The sequence below is a fragment of the Macadamia integrifolia genome, unplaced genomic scaffold (assembly GCF_013358625.1).
Source record: "Macadamia integrifolia cultivar HAES 741 unplaced genomic scaffold, SCU_Mint_v3 scaffold1799, whole genome shotgun sequence".
In the NCBI taxonomy this organism is placed as follows: Eukaryota; Viridiplantae; Streptophyta; class Magnoliopsida; order Proteales; family Proteaceae; genus Macadamia; species Macadamia integrifolia.
Window position 1 is genome coordinate 1 of NW_024868359.1, and position 18,394 is coordinate 18,394.

General features: G+C 39.8%; 2 protein-coding genes across 5 annotated transcripts in view; both read right to left on the minus strand.

The window, feature by feature from the left end:
* Nucleotides 1-681: 681 nt before the first annotated feature.
* Nucleotides 682-3,767, minus strand: LOC122064872 (pentatricopeptide repeat-containing protein At1g09900-like). Its single transcript, XM_042628654.1, has 2 exons — nucleotides 3,319-3,767; nucleotides 682-3,182 (listed from the first exon to the last, which is right to left on the minus strand). The coding sequence occupies exons 1-2, from the start codon at nucleotides 3,319-3,321 to the stop codon at nucleotides 1,458-1,460; spliced, it is 1,728 nt and encodes a 575-aa protein (XP_042484588.1). The 5' UTR covers nucleotides 3,322-3,767; the 3' UTR covers nucleotides 682-1,457.
* Nucleotides 3,768-4,567: 800 nt separating this feature from the next.
* The window catches only part of LOC122064873 (polyadenylate-binding protein-interacting protein 3-like), a 44,139-nt gene continuing 30,312 nt past the window's right edge, over nucleotides 4,568-18,394 (minus strand). For 2 of the 4 annotated variants that reach the window (XM_042628657.1, XM_042628658.1), the window contains exons 12-16: nucleotides 15,680-15,966; nucleotides 15,419-15,556; nucleotides 5,620-5,715; nucleotides 5,436-5,498; nucleotides 4,568-4,821 (exon numbers count right to left, since the gene is read on the minus strand). In XM_042628657.1, the coding sequence (XP_042484591.1) occupies nucleotides 4,792-4,821; nucleotides 5,436-5,498; nucleotides 5,620-5,715; nucleotides 15,419-15,556; nucleotides 15,680-15,966 (614 nt within the window). In that variant the 3' untranslated portion in view covers nucleotides 4,568-4,791. Of the gene's footprint in view, nucleotides 4,822-5,435; nucleotides 5,499-5,619; nucleotides 5,716-15,418; nucleotides 15,557-15,679; nucleotides 16,006-18,394 lie in introns of all 4 variants that reach the window. The other 2 variants (XM_042628655.1, XM_042628656.1) reach the window with 1 other exon arrangement.

Consider the following 18,394-nt stretch of genomic DNA (forward strand, 5'->3'; position numbering starts at 1 on the left):
TTTTCTCTCTTCTCAATTTATTTTCAACATCTCTCCCCCACCCACCACTTAAACCCTTAAAAAAAATCTAAATTTCCTATTAGTTTTCAAGTTAGAAGTTAAGATATTTTGAGGCATCATAATAATAATAAAATAAATAAATAAATAAATAAAAAGGGAAAAGAACATGAAATTGGATTATGTTATACAATTTCTCCTCTTAGGATCTAGTGAAATCAGGAGGAAGGAGAGGAGATTGCAAGTCGAAGGCATAGTTGGATCAGGTTTGAGTGTGTTTGATTACGTCCGAGTGTTGAGTATATGCATTTGACCAACCAAATGGGGTGGGTTGTTCATGATCTTTAGATTAGAAAAATACCACATGTCAATTTATGAGACTATGTGGAGGATGGTTGGAGCGTCAATCATTGGAGCAAAGTCGAACTCCCCTCTCATAGTCTTTCTTTATTATATATATGGATCTCCCTATATGACGCACTCTAACTCACCAAAGCACTCATTGCTTGCCATTGACATAACGTATAAGATGCCAATATATGTACCCTTGCCCTAAGGAAAAATTGACTGAACTAAAACTTGAACTAAACAAGCCAAGCCATGAGCAGGCTAAGCAGAAGAACGGGAACATGGAGCAACCGGACTGCACTGCCCAGCAACCAGAGCAGACCTTCTCAAAATCTATGGTGGAAGTTGATTCTTCATTCAATACGAGCATTAAAAAGGAGAAAGGAGTTGAGGGAAAATTAGAAGGTATGCCAGGGAACCTAGGTCCCATAATTCATTTAGAGATTTAACTTTCCCTCACAAAATATGGTTCTCGAGTAACTTCGATCTCCTGTGAATTCTGACAACCTACGTTAACCAATTTGAATGAACTCTTAGATCTCATGTTTACTCTGATAACCTACGCAAACCAATTTCACTGATTCACCAGCATTGACAATAGGGAATCCAGTTGATATGCCATCTGATAACCTCCCAGAACTCTAAATTATCATCTCCAAGGATAATTCAGTATCACACCCCACTCAGAATGATCAAATAAGGCTCCAAGTTAGATGAGTTTGCTACCACATCAAGATGCTACCCACTTCTATATGAAACAGAAATTGATCAGACTAGGCCCCAGAATTGAACAAGCTTTACCATCTCGACATGAATTTTCCTATGGCTCCAGCACTTCAGTTGTGTACATCAAGCTGCCCCTCCAAATGTCAACTTACAGCAACCTGGACTCCTGGAGGATCATATTTGCTGTTCTATCTTATATGACCTTAGATTTGTGGCTGAAAGAAAATATCTATCCTGATTATTTTGAAGAGCACTTCTTTTGATCCTCACAATCCAAGAATCACATGGAAGAACAGATTTTTTGCCAAACATGCTTACTCTGTGGAGGATGGAAAACTCCTCAAGACCGCTCCAAAGAGGCTTATACCAAAGGCAACCAGAGTCAACTAGCCTCCATTAATTGCTGCCGGTAGCTTACAACCATACTCATTTAGTTTACTTCTGTAACTAGCTATGTCAAGTATTTTGCATCTCCTGATCATTTCCTTGAACACATACTGGGCATCAGATATCCTACCTTTCCCACACAACTCCTTCACAAACACTGAAAAGCTCTGAAGATTGATAATGAATCCCTTCTCCACCATCTCAGAGAACATGCCCAAAGCCATCTCTAGATCACCATCCTCACAGTGCCCCTTAACTATTTCACTGTACATAGAGGAGTCAAGGCCATGACCTCTACGAACCATGTCAACAACAAGGTCTTCAACATCTCTCATCCTACCTTTGACTCCACAAAGGCTACAGATCACGGTGCTATAAGATAAGAAGTTTGGGGAGCAACCCATTTGAGGCATTTGCTTCAAAACCAGAATTGCTCTATCGTACTCCCCGGCATTGGTGAGGGCCCTGAAAAGTTCATTGAAGCTCCAAACACTCGGATTGATGCCCCTCAATTTCATTTCATCCAGTAGGGCAATTGCTTCAGCTGTTCGCCCGTGTTTGCAGTACTCATTGACAACCACTCCATACGACTTCACATCAAGTTTCAGCCCAAGATCGATCATCTCCTTGAGATGTTCTGCAGCATCATCTGATCTCCCCACTATGCACAGTCCTTTCAATAGACTTGTGTGGGTAACAACATCACTCTTCAATCCATTTAATCTCATTTTAGTCATCTGCCTCTTTGCCTCATCAACCTTTCCCATCAAACATAAACCATTGATCAATGAATTGTAGGTCAAGACATTCGGCTCGCAGTTCCAATTTGACATCTCATCCAGACATTTTTCTGCCAACTCCAATTCACCTTTTTTGCAGTAGCCATCGATCAAAGTCGTGAAAGTCACGGTGTCGGGCAAACAAGAACTATCCTTTTTAGCAATCATATGATCAACAATCTCTTGTGCGTTCTCCACAAGCCCTTTCCTACAGAGCCCCGCGATAATCGTATTATAAGTAATCAAATTCGGTTTGCAGAGCATTTCATCAAACACTTTCTTTGCGTCCTCGATCATACCCAATTTGCAGTAACCCCTAATCATCGTCGTATAAGTAGAGACATCTGGTCTCACCAAACGCTCTTTCAGAATCTGATCGAAGATAGCTTGGGCTAAATTCATGCGATTCGCTCTCACCAAGACTCCCAAAATTGCATTGTACGAAAACAAACAGCGACCAGATTCAATGGTCTTAGCGCGATCAAACCAGTGGATTGCACCTCTGATATCACCGCGGTCTCCATACGATTTGATGAATTTCCCGACCATGAAATCGCGGAGATTGTTGGACGACTGAAGAATCGATAAGGCCGTAGAGTACATGCTATGGGAGAGTAAAAGATCGACCATGGCGGAGTAACAGCGTTGAGTGTGGAAGTAGTTGTTAGGGTTAGGTTTAGGGTCGGAGGCCCACTGGAAGAACAGCAGAGCAGTATGAGGTTCGTCTTGGGCTTTGATTACTTCGATTACCAAATTAGCGTTTAGGTGTTGTGAAAATTGTAATAGAGGAGAAGGATTGAGGTTTGAGCAGCGGGGATTCTGATGTTTCAGGGATTGAAGAACAGAGGTTATGGAGCTCACCAGTGAGATTGTGGCAGAGCTGCCGCCGAGAGTTCGAACTGCAATCGCCATGGCTGCTTCAGCTCTGAATCTCTGATTCTCCAACTACATTTCGTGTGTACAATCCCAAGGAGAGTAGGTTTTAGTAATCGGTACTGGGATCGGGATTGGTATCGGCCGATACCGACTAAGATCGCCCTGAATTGTGTTTCTTTTAAAAAGAAATGTATTCTTTACTTACCATTGGTCTGTAGACTCTGTATCGGTATCAGCAGAACGGTATCAGCTTCTGCTGATTTCGATACGAATTGAAAACTTGTAGCTGACATGTACTTGTGGCTTATGATGATGATGATGATGATTTCACGGAGGTTGAGGATATCCATACTTATTATAGGTGGGGAGGAGGTGTCATGTAAACGCATCCATGACGATGAGGCGGTGGCAGTGTATGCTTATGCGCCGGAGGATGTGGCGATTTGTATTCGTATACCGGTGGTGGAGCGGGTGGAGACTTGTATAAGTACACCGGTACTGGTGGTGGAATCGGCGGTGATTTATACCCGTTCATAGGTAAGCCCAAAGGATAGAGTTGTGGCACTCTGGTAGCCGCCGAAGCTGAGGAGAGGGCAAGGCCGAAGCACAGGCTGAGCCATTGCTCATTGCCCTCAATCAATGCCTCCAAGCCCCCCCCCCCCCCCACACACACACACAGAGGACTACTACTAGTAGTGGTGGACCCAACCCCGTGCTTGCTTGCTTCATTAGAGTCTCAGGCTAGAGAGAAGAAGCCAGAGATAGAATCCATCAACGATCAAAATCCCATTCTCTTATAAGTGGGTTCTGGAAAAGCTGGCGAGCCATGAAAAAGATTCGGGAAAGGAACTGTGGTATTCCTTTTTGCAGGGATAATCCGGGCGTGCTGCACCTTCCTGTGACTGTTGACTGTAAAAGAGAGGGAGAGAACAGTCCGAAGCCTAGAAAGAAAGCAATGCGCGTGGGTCCTTTATTCTCCAGACTTCTCTGTGAAAAAAGCTGAAAAGGTATATTATTCTCCACAATGGGACAAGACCAGCAATTCTGTATCGCAACCCAGGTCCAATCCAATTTTTAAAACATAATTTTCTCTTAGAAATGTGTTGATCTTCGAACCCCATCTCTTCCCCCCAACACCCCAAAAAACAGTGAACTCTTTATCTTTGCTTGGTCCATGATAAGTAATAATGTTTCCTCCACCTTAAGCTACTCAAGGTCATGATCTACCACTTCAAAACGTCTAAACAGTGAACCGAGATGCAACAAATAAAGTCAAGTCAATGGATCATTCGCATAAGTACCGAATTCATCTCAACGAACCATCTAGTTATACCGGTTCAATTCGAGGTCGAGGCTTTTTGCCAGTCCTATAAGTATCCATGATTTGATATTTATACCATTTCCAGGAGAAGAAAAAGTTGAAAAGTACGATAAGTCAATCCAAAGACATCATAGTCATGATAAGAGTATAAGACACACATAAAACTAATCAATTTTACAAATACAAATGGATAGTGAATATCCTAAAATGAGTGAAACTCCCATGACTCCCAATAGTGCTCTAGAATTATTGTTAACTGAATACCGAGCTTCCCCGCTCAAAAAATTGTCAGTTCATTCAGAAGCATCTTATTTACAAGCACAATTAGTAGAGCACACATTGGCTGACCAGCATGAGTTAGAATTCTCTCCCTTTGTATGGCATTTCCTGTCCAGACATGACCAAAATATGTGAGAACAGAGAAGATAAATGGGCAGAATCGGGATTTTTATGAACTGTTATAAGAAAAATTCCCAGGATGACGACCCCCGGGGGGTTGCTCAATTGGTAGAGACCAATATCAGAAATTAAGAGATCATGAGTTCAACTTTCTTCGGGTCCTAACTATCCAAAAAATAAATAAAATCCCAGGCCATTAATCCAACTTTCTTCAGCAAACCACAGAAGTTAACCATATAGTTAGTTTAGGCTGGTTGTGAGATAATGCATAAGATTTTAAAACAAGGAATTAGGGGCAGGATCGATCCCTGTCAATTCTGATCCGGGTAGAACCCTAGAATCAGCCCACGGATCTGAATACTCGCCGATTCTAGGTTTTCTTCATATGAATCTTCCGTATCAGATCGGCTGGAATCGGAATCGGAATCGGAATTGGCTGTGACCGATTCCAATCCAAATTGGCCGACTCACCGACCTGATTCCCGATTCTTGAAATGATGATGATGCAACAAATGAGTCTCAGAGACTTCTCAGAACCAAGCAAAGGACTTAATACTAAAATCAAATTCTTAAAATGATTGTGAAGTGTAGGAAGAACTTACAGGGGGATAACCTGGCATGTACAGAACCTGCCTAGGGTGGCCAAGAATCATCTGTTGCCCATACTGAAATCAATTATAGCACAAAATCATACTGAGCTGCTTTTTTTTTTCCTGGACAGAGAAAACTAAAGATGCCTAGATGGCTCAGTGAAAAGTAGAAAACGCAGAAAACAGAAACACATACCAGAGGTCCATTTGGTTGGACATATGCCTGAGGTGTTTGCATTGGTGTAGCTGGTGGACTGTAAATCATAGGCTGGTGTCCGAATGAGGGCGCAATCTGCAGAAGTCAGGCATACTACTAGCTATTAATAAAAAAAAAATACCAAACAGATGAGGATGGAAAAATCAACAGCAATAACAGCACAAGATGACTGTAAATAGCTTAAAATAAAACTGAAACAATTAAAAAGTGCATACAATTATAATCTACCAAATCAACCAGCTTCTAGAGAACTATTGAAAATAACTCTAACCACGGTAGACAATATTCAGTGGACAGGAATTTTTTTTTCAATTAGGGTACATTCTGTCATTTCACATGTTTTCTCGGAAAATGTGCAAGAAAATGACAACTTTTGATAATGACATGATGATAAGTCACTTTCAAATAATTTTTGAAAACCCTTATACCCTTAACTTAAAGAACTTTTGAGAATAAGACAAAAGGCAATTAAAAAGTATCAAGTTATATATACACCTACAGAGGGGTCATTTAGACAGTCCCATATATAAATTAGTAAGATTATACCCGTATAATGTGGATTCTAAAACCTATATTGTAGCCCGTGCATTGAAATGGCAAGAGGGAGAAAAAATGTGGATTTCCAAGACAGAATACAACTCCACCTGATTCAACAGAGTTGAAGAAACTTAGGGCCCATTTGTTTAGAGGGGAGTTGGGGGTGGGATTGTTGTCAGTATGGGACCTACATGTTAGTGGGGTGAAGGACAGGGAAAGTAAAGATGAGGTAAAGTGGGGACGTTCCCACCCCAGTAACGTTTGATTGGAGAGGAGAGATGGAGAGAAGGAAAGAGAATGAGGGAAAGAACGCAAGATTGAGATGATTGGAGTTTTGGTTCAGAGATGATCGGAGTTCTGGTTCAGAGCTGATTTCAATTCTTGTTCCTTTTGGTGCAGATGATCGGAGTTTAGGGTTACTAATTTCTGAGTTCAGAGCCGATTACCTACCTTTCTTCATTCAGTTGCAAATGTTAAGTTTAGGGTTTCATAAATTAGGATATAGAGGAAGAAGCAAAGGAGCAGAAGGAGATGAGGAGAAGAAGAAGGAGATAGAGGAAGAAGTGAAGGAGGAGAAGGAGACAGAGGAAGAATCCCTTACCAAAAGAAAAAATAAAGGACAGAGGAAGAAGCGAAGGAGGAGAAGAAGAAGAAGAAGACGAGGACAAGATGCGCTTACCAAAAAACGAAAAGAAAAAAAAGGAAGAATCTTAGTCGGAGAAGAAGGAGAAGGAGGAGACAGAAGAAGAAGAAAGAGGCAGAGGAAGTACTTAAAAAGCCCATGCTCACCAGGAGGTCTCAAGGTCGAGTCTGTTGGCTGTTACCTACTTCCCTTCCTACATATCAAAAAAAAAAGACAGAAAGAAGCAAAGGGGGAGAAGGAAACAGGCTTCGTTCGGAGGCTTTGTTTGTGCCTTTGTGGGACGATGAGGTTTGCCAAAGTCCCCACCAAAGTCCCACCAATTTGGTGGGACTTTGGTGAGGGCTGGGGTGGGAGAAGTTGCTGTCCACATGGGCCGACTAGAACTGTCCTTGTTTCCCCAAAATCCCACCCCTATCAAACAAACTTCTTAAATATTGTTGGGGTGGTATAGTTCGTACAACTATCCCACCCCTTGAATCCCACCCCAGCAAAACCCCTCCAAACAAATGGGACCTTACTCATTTGGTTTCTCGAGTGCCAAGTCAAGCCGAGACTACGTCATTTTTTCGGGTAGAGAGTAGCCATTTGACAAATGCATCAAATAATCAGAAGGGGAATTTTCCAACATTATATGTGTCAGCACTCATGACCAGGGATGCTTAGCTGAATAAGTGACGCTTTTACGTAATATGTGAAGACACTGATAGCAAATTTCATATAGTCATATCACAACTGCTCCTCAAGGAGCAAAGACAGGAGCTTGTCCTTGCATTCCAATTTTCATAAGCTTACAATTTCATCACCAACCAACAGAACAGCGAAACATGTTTCTTCTTTCCCCTATTGTTGGCCCTTCAGAACTCTTCTGGACTGATTGAATTATCCGTTACATTACTTTAATCTGAGACCTCACATTGGAGCTTCTAAAGCTCCTTGGTAGTTAGATACTCTGAAGCTTCCAATAAAATATGAGATGACGAGATGCTAACTTCTAAAAAGATGCTCTACATTAAATAAAATGTAACCCTTTCTATTTAATTAATAAAGCAATTCAACCTGTCAAAGTGTAGTCTCGTTTTCTATGTTATGATATATTGGTAGTCTAAGTTCATGGTTAATTAGTCAGGAGTGTTTTGGGTATTAGTTGAAAAAACTATTTAAGTCGATTGCAAGAATTTATTTTTTTTTGATACATAAAATATTTAATTAGGAGATAGGAAAAGAACATACAAGGGGAAGAAAAGGCAGAGGGGGGGGGGGGAAGACCCTCAATGAATCAAGCCATCGCTACAGGGGGTCCTAAGGACTTAAGACCATAGTTGTCACGGCGTCATGACAACCCAAGGCGGTGGAGGGGTGGTTAATCGATTTGGCGATGAATCGCCCGCTATAGCATTGCCATGGCGATCAAATCGCCTGTGTTATTTATTATTTTTCCTATTTTCTAAAGTTATTTTATATGTTATAATATATACCCTATGAAATAAAAAACCAATCAGCATTAAGCAACATCAAGTCATAAAAATCAACATAGTCACACTCACATCAAGTCATAAAAAATCAACATGACTTATTGACATTTAGAGAAATTCTCTTCTTCTATAATATTTTTTATTAGTCAAATGATTTTATTTTTAGATGAGAATTTTGGATTAGGTATAACAGAAAACTAGCTTTCCAACAAGTCTAAGATTACTTAAATCTGAGTTGTTATGACAAAGTTATGTTCCGGTCAAACTTATTTTAAAATATGCGAATGCTGTTAAATCGTCTGAATAGAAATAATTTTATTGACATCAAAACAAAAGATTATTTTACCAGACTTTTAGTTTTTAGCAATGTTCTACTATGATAAGATTTATAAAATTTTCAGAATTGAAAAAAACCATAGCATTCGAAAGTTGAAAATCACCCTACAACCAAAAATCCAATTTTTGTTCTTGGACCGGGAGGTTGACTTTTTATCATTTTGGAATTTGATTTTTAAACTATTTTTATTGGATTCAAGTATGGGGTATTTACTTATTTATGAAAAATATCTTAAGTAAATGAAATAACAAAATATAAAAACATTTACTTAACTGGTATTTGGCATAAACAAGGGCAAAAAACATAAGACGACATTCAGTGCAACAAGGCGACAGTCGCTTAGGCTCCAGGCAAACCGCCTAGACGCCGCCTTGACAACTATGCTTAAGACAAGCTTTGGGTAGTTATATTATAGGTTAGGCTTTCATTTTCTTGGGTTTAATTGTAACGGGCCCAATTTTTAAGCCCATAAAGTGGCTTAGTGGGGGTAACGTAAGTACACAGTACTCGTTAAGTGTTTGACTAAGATTATGATGCCTACAGATTTTAAGAGTTCCAATTTTGAGTTTATTTACTTTAAGTCAATATAAGATAGTGATTAAGAATTTTAGAAGGTCTTTATATATTAATACAGCCCACCCCCCACCCCCCACAAATTGAGGATGTTTTGAGTAAAAAACGGTCGAGCTTGGCATACAGGATTGGTATCCTAGACTTGATTTCTTCACTTCTCAACTCTTCGTTTCTCTTCTTCTCCACTGATTACACGGTTAGTTTCTGCAATTCTTTTCTCTCTTCTTATCAATTTCTAGTTCTAATTACCCCTCGTCCCCTGACACAAAATTGTCTGGTTCAGAGCCCACATCCCGTGTCACAGTCTGGAGAGCTCTCTCCAACAACCTCCCGCCCAAGCCTTCCTCATCTCCCACCATATCCCTATCCCCCCCCCGGCCTGTTGCCTTTGCTAGAATGGCCTAGAAAACAAACACCCACCTATTCTTCAACTGCCCTTCTCCTCCCGAATCTGGAAATTGGTCCTTTCCAAATGCTGGCCTGCCTAGAGAACCCCCTCCCCCTGCTAAGAGAATGGCTATGGATTGATATGACCTTTTCTGGTTCTTCCATTTGCGAATTGCGACACAGTCCGAAACTTGCTTTTGGGCTGCTAAGCCTGCTATCAACCAAATTTGGATGGAACATAACCTCCGTAGATGGACTTCCAACTCCAAATCTTTTGATTCGATTTGCAAGGCCATCTACTTTGAAGTCTCCTCCAAACTTGGTTCCCTCCCGCTTCGTTTAGTTATCGACTCCCCAAGGAAACAGGCTTACTATTGTTTCCTGGGGGCTTCTTCTGTCAATTCTGGCTCCCCCTCACCCTGCCCTTTAGGGTCGTATCCCCTGCCTTTGGCTTTGTATACCCCTCCCCCCCTTTTTCCCCTTGTATTTAATTTATATATTCATCCAAGAAAAAAAATTCTAATTCTAATTCTTTTATTAGCAGTAAATTCTAAAATTTTCTGGTTTCTTGAATACTTACTCCAAGAAAGTCGCTTGAGGTGGTATGGCCATATTCAACGGAGGCCTTGAGATGCCCTAATAAGGAGGTAAGATAGGATTCTGATTGAAGGATCTAAAAGAGCTAGGGGCATACCCAAAATAACCATAAGAGAAGTAGTGAGGAATGACATGTATAGTTTGGGTCTTGTCCTAAGTCTGACCTCAGATAGAGCCTATAAGAGTGGCAAGGATCCATGTAGTTGACCCCATTTAGTGAGGTTTTCTTGACTTTAGGGTGCCGTGCTCCTCTCCTTTTACTTTCATTTTTTATTTTTCATCTCCTTTTTTGTTTTGCTGCATCCATATAGCCAACCTCATTAAGCTGGGATTGAGGAATATCCACAAAGGCATTTCGGGAATCAGTCTGATTCTATCTCTGTTCGTTCCTAAAGCTGAGTTGTTATTGTTGTTGTCTACTCCAACTAAGATTTTTCTGAAGCTTCAAATCTCTAAGCATTGAATCTAAATTATGCTTCCAAACTTAGCAATTGCCTTCTATTCTGAACCTTTTTATGGTTTCAAAATTTAAAATTGAAACTGATTTCCTGTTTTCCTACTACAAGCCTGATTCTAGTTTAATCAATTTTTAAGTTTTGTTTTCCAAGTCTGATCTCAGATTTCTGGCTGTCATTAGGCTTCTTATTTGGTACTGAAATCACACACTAATCTGGTTTATCTGGACCTTTCATCAATTATCAGATTTAGAAATTCCTTCTTCCAGTAGGAATTTTCAGATCCTACGGATCAAGCTTGATTTTAATATTAGATTCTCCACTCCAATTAGAGCCTTTGACCAGAATTTTTGCTGAATCTGGTCCCTTGTTCTCTGTCATTAAAATTCTTTGGAGATCAGTAATGCAGGAGTAGATTACAAGTAACAAACTCCGCAGTTTATAACTCCAAACAATACAAATAGGAGCAAGAAACAAAGAAATAATACCATCAAATAAACCCCCAAGGATACAATACCCATATAGAAGCAAAACGAGCCCAAAACCCAACCCGATAGGAGAGAGAAAGACCTTCTATAAAGCTGGAGAGAGAAAGATGCGGCCAGGTCTGTGGGAGTCCAATTGAGCTGCACTTTTGGGTGTAGATAATCCCTAGCGAGGGTACAAAAACCCCCAAATATGAAGGGCTTTTGACGGCTGGTTATGGAGTTATCCGCTTTCTTAATTTTCATACCTAGGAGAGAGAATGTGAAGAATTCTACAGGAACAACTTGTCTTCTTTAGATAACCTTCAAGAGAGGATCAATTGATCTTCTTAGAGTATAGAACCAGTCCTCCAAAGGAGCTGCAGATCAGATCTCAAATTTGAGCAGCAATAAGGGTCGATTAGCTTCAAGAACAAGAACTCTTGGCTGGCCGATTCTGATTTTGTATGCTATAACAGGTCTGAACTTCTAATAACAATAAACATAAAATAAAAATAGGAAAAGAAGAATCGATGGAGGGTTGAGAAGGGTGAAAGAGAATAAAGGAATGGGTATCTCACCCCTCAGGTTTTGGGTATCACACCCTTCAAAGGTTTAGACATCTCACCTCTCAATAACAGCTTTTTTAGCTAAAGAGTAATCACTCAATAATTTATTCATTCAAATCTAAAATTATAAGTACATAGGCTCCTCTAATTATAGAGGGCAGAATAGCAATCAAACTACGACTAGGAGCTAGTTTCCCAATAGGACTAGACACTGCTACTACAACTAGGAGCTAGTTTTCCAATAGGACTAGACACTTCTACTATAACTAGGAGCTAGTTTTCCAATAAGACTAGACACTCCTACTACAACTAGGAATTCAAAATAGGACTAAGACTTGACTTTATGACTCCAAGATGGAGTAGGACTAACTAATAGTCCTTATAGGACTTTACAACTGACCAATGGCCTAATGGACCTTTATTGAATTAAATAGCAACTAACTAAACTAATGAATTAAACCCCATTTTTCTACCTTCTACCCATATTTTAGGCCCATTAAAGTGGCTCATTTCAAAGAAAACCCATGGGATCAAAGGCCCAACACATATATAACACAACCCAAGGCTTATTTGCAATAAAATAAGCCCAAGTGACTTATCTACATCAACTCGCCCTCTCTTAGAAAAAATTCGTCATCAAATTTTGTAGAGTGTGAGGGTGATTATATCATGGTGCACGTCCCTCTTCAAGCAGTAGAAAAATTCAGGTCGCTCTTTGATAATAAAGATGTAGTCTAGAATGTGAGGAGCTCGATCTTCAAAATACTTTAATAGGATGACGAACTCCATATGCTCAATTTCAACATCTTTGGATATATCCATAGGGTCTACATATGCACCTTTGATCTCTTCTAACTTCAATGCAACATAAAGCTCTTTTGGTACATCTACCTAGTGGTTCCCAACTGGTTTCATTGATGGTTCAAACACAACTTCATTCTTAAACTCCTTAGGATCTTCCTTTTGGCTGTTCACAATCATCACAGTTGTTGTAGTATCAAGTTCCTCAGTCTCAACCTCATTGTCCATTGTGGCAACCTTATTGCTTTCGACTTCTTCCACATGAGTCTCATTAATGGGAACATCAATGACTAGTTCTTCCTCAGCAATAGGAATGGCTGAAAAAATTTTAACACTAATCTCGACTTTTGACTCTAGTTCACTGGTCAGATGCGTCTTCTCTTGTTGCTTCTTTGCAATAGTGGCCGATGATTCCTTCATGCTATTTTCAAGTGTGGGTGGCTTTTGGACATCTGGTGGAAGGAAGTACATGCTTCGTTCATGCTCAGATAGGTACATGCCTGCCAACTCATACTGCATCTCGTCCCACATTCTAGGCTTACGTCCTTGAGCTTGAAGTTGCCTTTCACGGACTCTCCATTGCATTCGAACACAATCGCTCATCTGGGAACATACATATTGGCATTTTTTAGTCTCTGTTAAGTTGTAGTTGTCAAAGTACATCTCCAATTCACGCATCCATTCAAGGAATTCCCCATGAAAATAACGTGGCTAATCATTAGATTAGGCAGCAGTAGATGTATTCTGATGGGAATCCTGTGGAGGGAAGAGCCTTCTTTGGAAATATACAGGGAGGTATTGTGTCACTAACTCGTACTTCATCTCTTCCCAAGTCCTAGGTTCATGTCCTCGACCTCGGAGTTGCTTTTCATGGACTCTCCACCAATCTCTAGCACGACCAATCAACCGGAAACAAACAACTTGAAGCTTTTGTGTCTCTGTCAAGTTATAGTAGTCAAAACATTCCTCCAGAGAATCTAACCAATCAAGGATGTAGAATGTATCCCTTTGTCCAGTGAAGTAACGAACTGATAGAACCACCTTCGGTTAGGCTCTGATAGATTGTTTGGAGCTTTCTTCAACCATAGCTCTGATACCACTTAATGTAGGAGTAGATTACAAGTAACTAACTCCAAAGTTTATAACTCCAAACAATACAAATAAGAGCAAGAAATAAAGAAATAATACCATCAAATAAACCCCCAAGGATACAATACCCATATAGGAGCAAAACCAGCCCAAAACCCAACCCGATAGGAGAGAGAAAGACCTTCTATAGAGCTGGAGAGAGAAAGATGCGGCCAGGTCTTTGAGAGTCCGATTGAGCTGCACTTTTGGGTGTAGATAATCCCTAGAGGGTACAAAAACCCCCAAATATAAAGGGCTTCTGACGACTGATTATGGAGTTGTGCGCTTTCTTGATTTTCAGACCTAAGAGAGAGAATGTGAAGAATTCTACAGGAACAACAACTTGTCTTCTTTAGATAACCTTCAAGAGAGGATCGATTGATCTTCTTAGAGTATAGAACCAGACCTCCAAAGGATCTGCAGATCAGATCTCAAACTTGGGCAGCAACAAGGGTTGATTAGCTTCAAGAACAAGAACTCTTTGGCTGACAGATTCTGATTTGTATGCTTTAACAGGTCTGAACTTCTAATAACAATAAACAGAAAATAAAAATAGGAAAAGAAGAATCGATGGAGGGTTGAGAAGGGTGAAAGAGAATAAAGGAATGGGTATCTCACCCCTTAGGTTTTGGGTATCACACCCCTCAAAGGTTTAGGCATCTCACCTCTCAATAACAATTTTTTTAGCTAAAGAGTAATCACTCAATTATTCATTCATTCAAATCTGAAATTGTAAGTACACAAGCTCCTCTATTTATAAAGAGCAGAATAACAATTAAACTACGACTAGGAGCTAGTTTCCCAATAGGACTAGACACTCCTACTACAACTAGGAGCTAGTTTCCTAATAAGACTAGACATTCCTACTACAACTAGGAATTCAAAATAGGACTAGGACTTGACTTTATGACTCCAACATGGAGTATGACTAACAAACTAATAGTCCATATAGGACTTTACAACCGACCAATGGCCTAATGGGCCTTTATTGAATTAAACAGTAACTAACTAAACTAATAAATTAAATCATGTTTTTCTACCTTCTACCCATATTTTAGGCCCCATTAAAGTGACTCATTTCAAAGAAAACCCATGGGATCAAAGGCCCAACACATATATAACATAACCCAAAGCTTATTTGCAATAAAATAAGCCCAAGTGACTTATCTACATCAATCAGGTTTCATTCCTTACTAGCAATCCTATCGTAAGCTGATCTCCCACTAGATCTCCCTGGTTCAGGATTAGCACTCATAAATACCTGTCCAATGGACAGTTTAAACGAGCTTTACCAACCCACAACGTCACTGAAACAGTAGATGTTATATAGTCAAGAGATCCAGGTGATCCACTTAGAAAAGCTTCTGCAAATGTATGTCTGCTATTTCCAATTGGTCATTCTTGGCCAGTATGCCAATCAAATGAATTTCTATTACAGGCTGAGAACTGGTTTGTATATAACAAGCAACAACTACAAGCTATACGATAAAAAGATTGTCCATTCACAATATATGAATTCAACCAGTTGGCATTGATGTTACCAATCAAAACCATTGGTTTCAACAAGTTTCAATTCTAATAGATATCAGTAGCCGAATACAAATCATGATAAATAAAAGCAATCATCATCAACAACTACTACAAAATATTTTCCATAAACAATTCCTTGACTCCATCCCCACCCCTTAGAGAAACAACAGATAATTGCAGGTGAACCTCACCTGGGACTTTAAAATGGAAAATAAACAAGCAGACACTTTAAAGCACCAAAGACAGAAAAACAAACAGGATTATAGGATGTGTCAAAGGGCTTACCACTGGTACTCCATGCATATGTGGAACAGGAGACATATTAGCAGGAAAATAGAAGGAATTTTCAGATACTGGGGAAGGAGGCCTTAACACAGTTTGAGTTGGGGTGAAACTCTTTGCATTGGGATTCAGCTTAAATTCCTACACCACAAAATTACAACATTTTTCATTCATCAGAATTAGAGATCATAATGAAATTAATGAAGCAAAAGAACAAAAATGTGCCAAATTTAAGATCTAGAGAAATGTGAACATCAGAACCACCTTAGCATTAGGATTCAGGGATGATTTCTCTGAAGATAATGATCCCATGGATGAGCTTGGTGACAAACCCGGAACATTTGAAGCTAATGGTGCACCTACACACTCAGGAGTGGATGATGCAGAACTACCTGGCGGTCCACGTGAGTTAACAGCTTGGGTTGCTCCAGATAACTTCCCAGATCCCGAAGAATCTGATGATTCACCCAAAATTGTGTTTTCTTGACCTTTTGAGGAAACAAAAGATGAAGGAGCAAAGGCAGTGGCACTGGGAGATAAACCCCCTTTATCTGAGACCGGTTTCTTCATGTTCAGTGATGATTGTAAATCTACAATAGTGTTGAAAATTTCCTACAATTAACCACATATATTCACCGTTGCAAAAAGTAGAGTATAACAGACCAAATATTGTTTATGGGAAGAAGAGTTTCACTTTCAAATTCAACAAGATCAATTCGTACAGCCACAAAGATCATAGATTCAAACCAGACAGAAACAAAACCAAAATTAGCTCAGGTAATAGTAAGTATAACTATAGCAGTAAAGCTCTTAAGTCATGGATAAGAAAATGTGTATTCCCTTCTTTTTTTCTCTTCTTTCGTTTGGGTGGAGGGGGATGTGAAAGGTACTCCAGAACCGTAGATGTACTCAAGAAAACCAACAGCCAAACTTTGGAAACAACTCTTTACCTCTAAGTAGAATCTAGCTAAGTAAATGGAAGAACCGTGTGTACAAAGTGGTTATGGATTAATCCCTGTAAGTACTTCATAAGAATATTGAAAGCTTGTGGGATCAAGAAAATTTTAACTAGATTGGATGAGTGGAGCTATTTTTCACTTTGACACCCTATTCTATGGGAACTCTTCCAGCAGCATGTCAAAACAAAACTTTGAGCTTTGGGGAGTCTAGCTATAAATTCTATAAACCAATTTTACACCCAAATATCCACCTCTTAAACTGAAGTGATATATATATTCCATAAATGAGTGGCCTGGTTGAAAAACCAAAGACAGGAACCTTTAGAGCGGGGTTGTTCGCCTTTCAACAATCTCAGGCATACTTTTTTTTTTTTTATAGACATTGCGCTCTGGCAGGCCTTTTGCTTTTAGGTAAGCATGCAAATAATCGCGGACAAACAAATTCCTTATAGCAAAGAACAGGGCAAGGAATTACCCATATGATTGGGTTACATCAAGGCTCAGCCTTAAGCCAATATATGTTTACACTTATTATGGATGGCCTAACCAAGAACATTCAAAATGAGGTCCCATGGTGTACGCCCTTCGGCCTTCACAGATAATATTGTTTTGGTGGATGAGACAAAAGCAGGGATTAAAGCTAAGTTAGAGCTATGGCGATCAACACATTGGAAACAAGAGGCTTTAAGATTAGTAGAACGAAAATTGAGCATATTATGTGTACTTTTAGTCACACTATGACAGGTAAACTCATGATGTCAATTGAATAGAGAGAGATACTACAAAGTGACTATTTTAGATATTTGGGGTCAACCATAAATAAAGAAGGTGATATAGAGGATGTTGTTTTCAAGAGAATTAAAGTGGAATGGATGAAGTGGAGAGGTGCGACCGGAGTGTTGAATGGCCGACTTATCCCTTTAAAGCTTAAGGGAAAATTCTATAGGACTATTGTATGATAGGCTATGATGAATGGGGCCTTGGCTTGTTAAGAAGTGTCATATAGAGAATCTATGAGTAGCATAGAGCCAGGGATGAGAATGTTAAGATGGATGTGTGGAAAAACAAGGAAGGATAAAGTAAGGAATGAATATATTAGAGCTGATTTGGGAGTTGCTCCGGTCAATGACAAGCTCCGAGAAAGTTGTTTGAGGTGTGGTATGGCCACGTTCAACGGAAGCCTGGGGATGCCCCAGTAAGGAAGAGTTATCTAATTGCGATAGAGGGGGCTAAAAAAGCTAGGAGCCTAAAATGATCATAAGAAAAGTTGAGAGGAATGGCATCCATAGCCTAGGCCTTATCCCAAGTATGATCTTGGATAGAGCTAACTGGAGGGCTGGAATCATGTAGCCGACCCCATTTAGCTGAGATTTTCCTGACTTCTTGGTGCTAGGCATATTTCCTTTTACTTTCATTTCTCTTATTCTGTTTTTGCAAGAATCCATGCAGCCGACCCCATTAAGTTGGGATAGTGCTAAGTTTTTTGTTGTTGTTGTTTCATTCCTTCAATCTGATTCTGATTTCTTAACCTATCAAGCTACTGTTTATAGGTTTTTTCATATCTGAAACCTGCACTTCATCTTCAACCTTTGAACCCTAAATTATGATCTTTGTAGCATACTTGTCAAGGCACCGCCTAGGCGTCCAGGCATTTTGTCTAGGATATAGGCAATTGTCCCCTTAGTGCACTGGCTGTCGCCATGCAGCAAAGCTCTGGTCTGGCACTTATTCATGTCAAATATCATTTAAGTATGTTGAGATTGAATCCCGAGTTGGGGGTTTGTCCCAACCGTGATATAGTTAATTACTTTCTTTATCTTGTTTCCTAGTTAGGCTAGATTTCTGTTTCCTAATTAGAGTAGGTTTCCTTATTCTATTCTCTTGTTGTACAAGGTACTAGTTACCTTATTAGGTTGTAACTCCTTGTCTTATATATATAGATGGTAGGGGGGACTGGGTACTACAACTGATTACCCTCTTCCCTTCTTCTCCCTCAATCTCTCTTCTCTTCTATCACGGT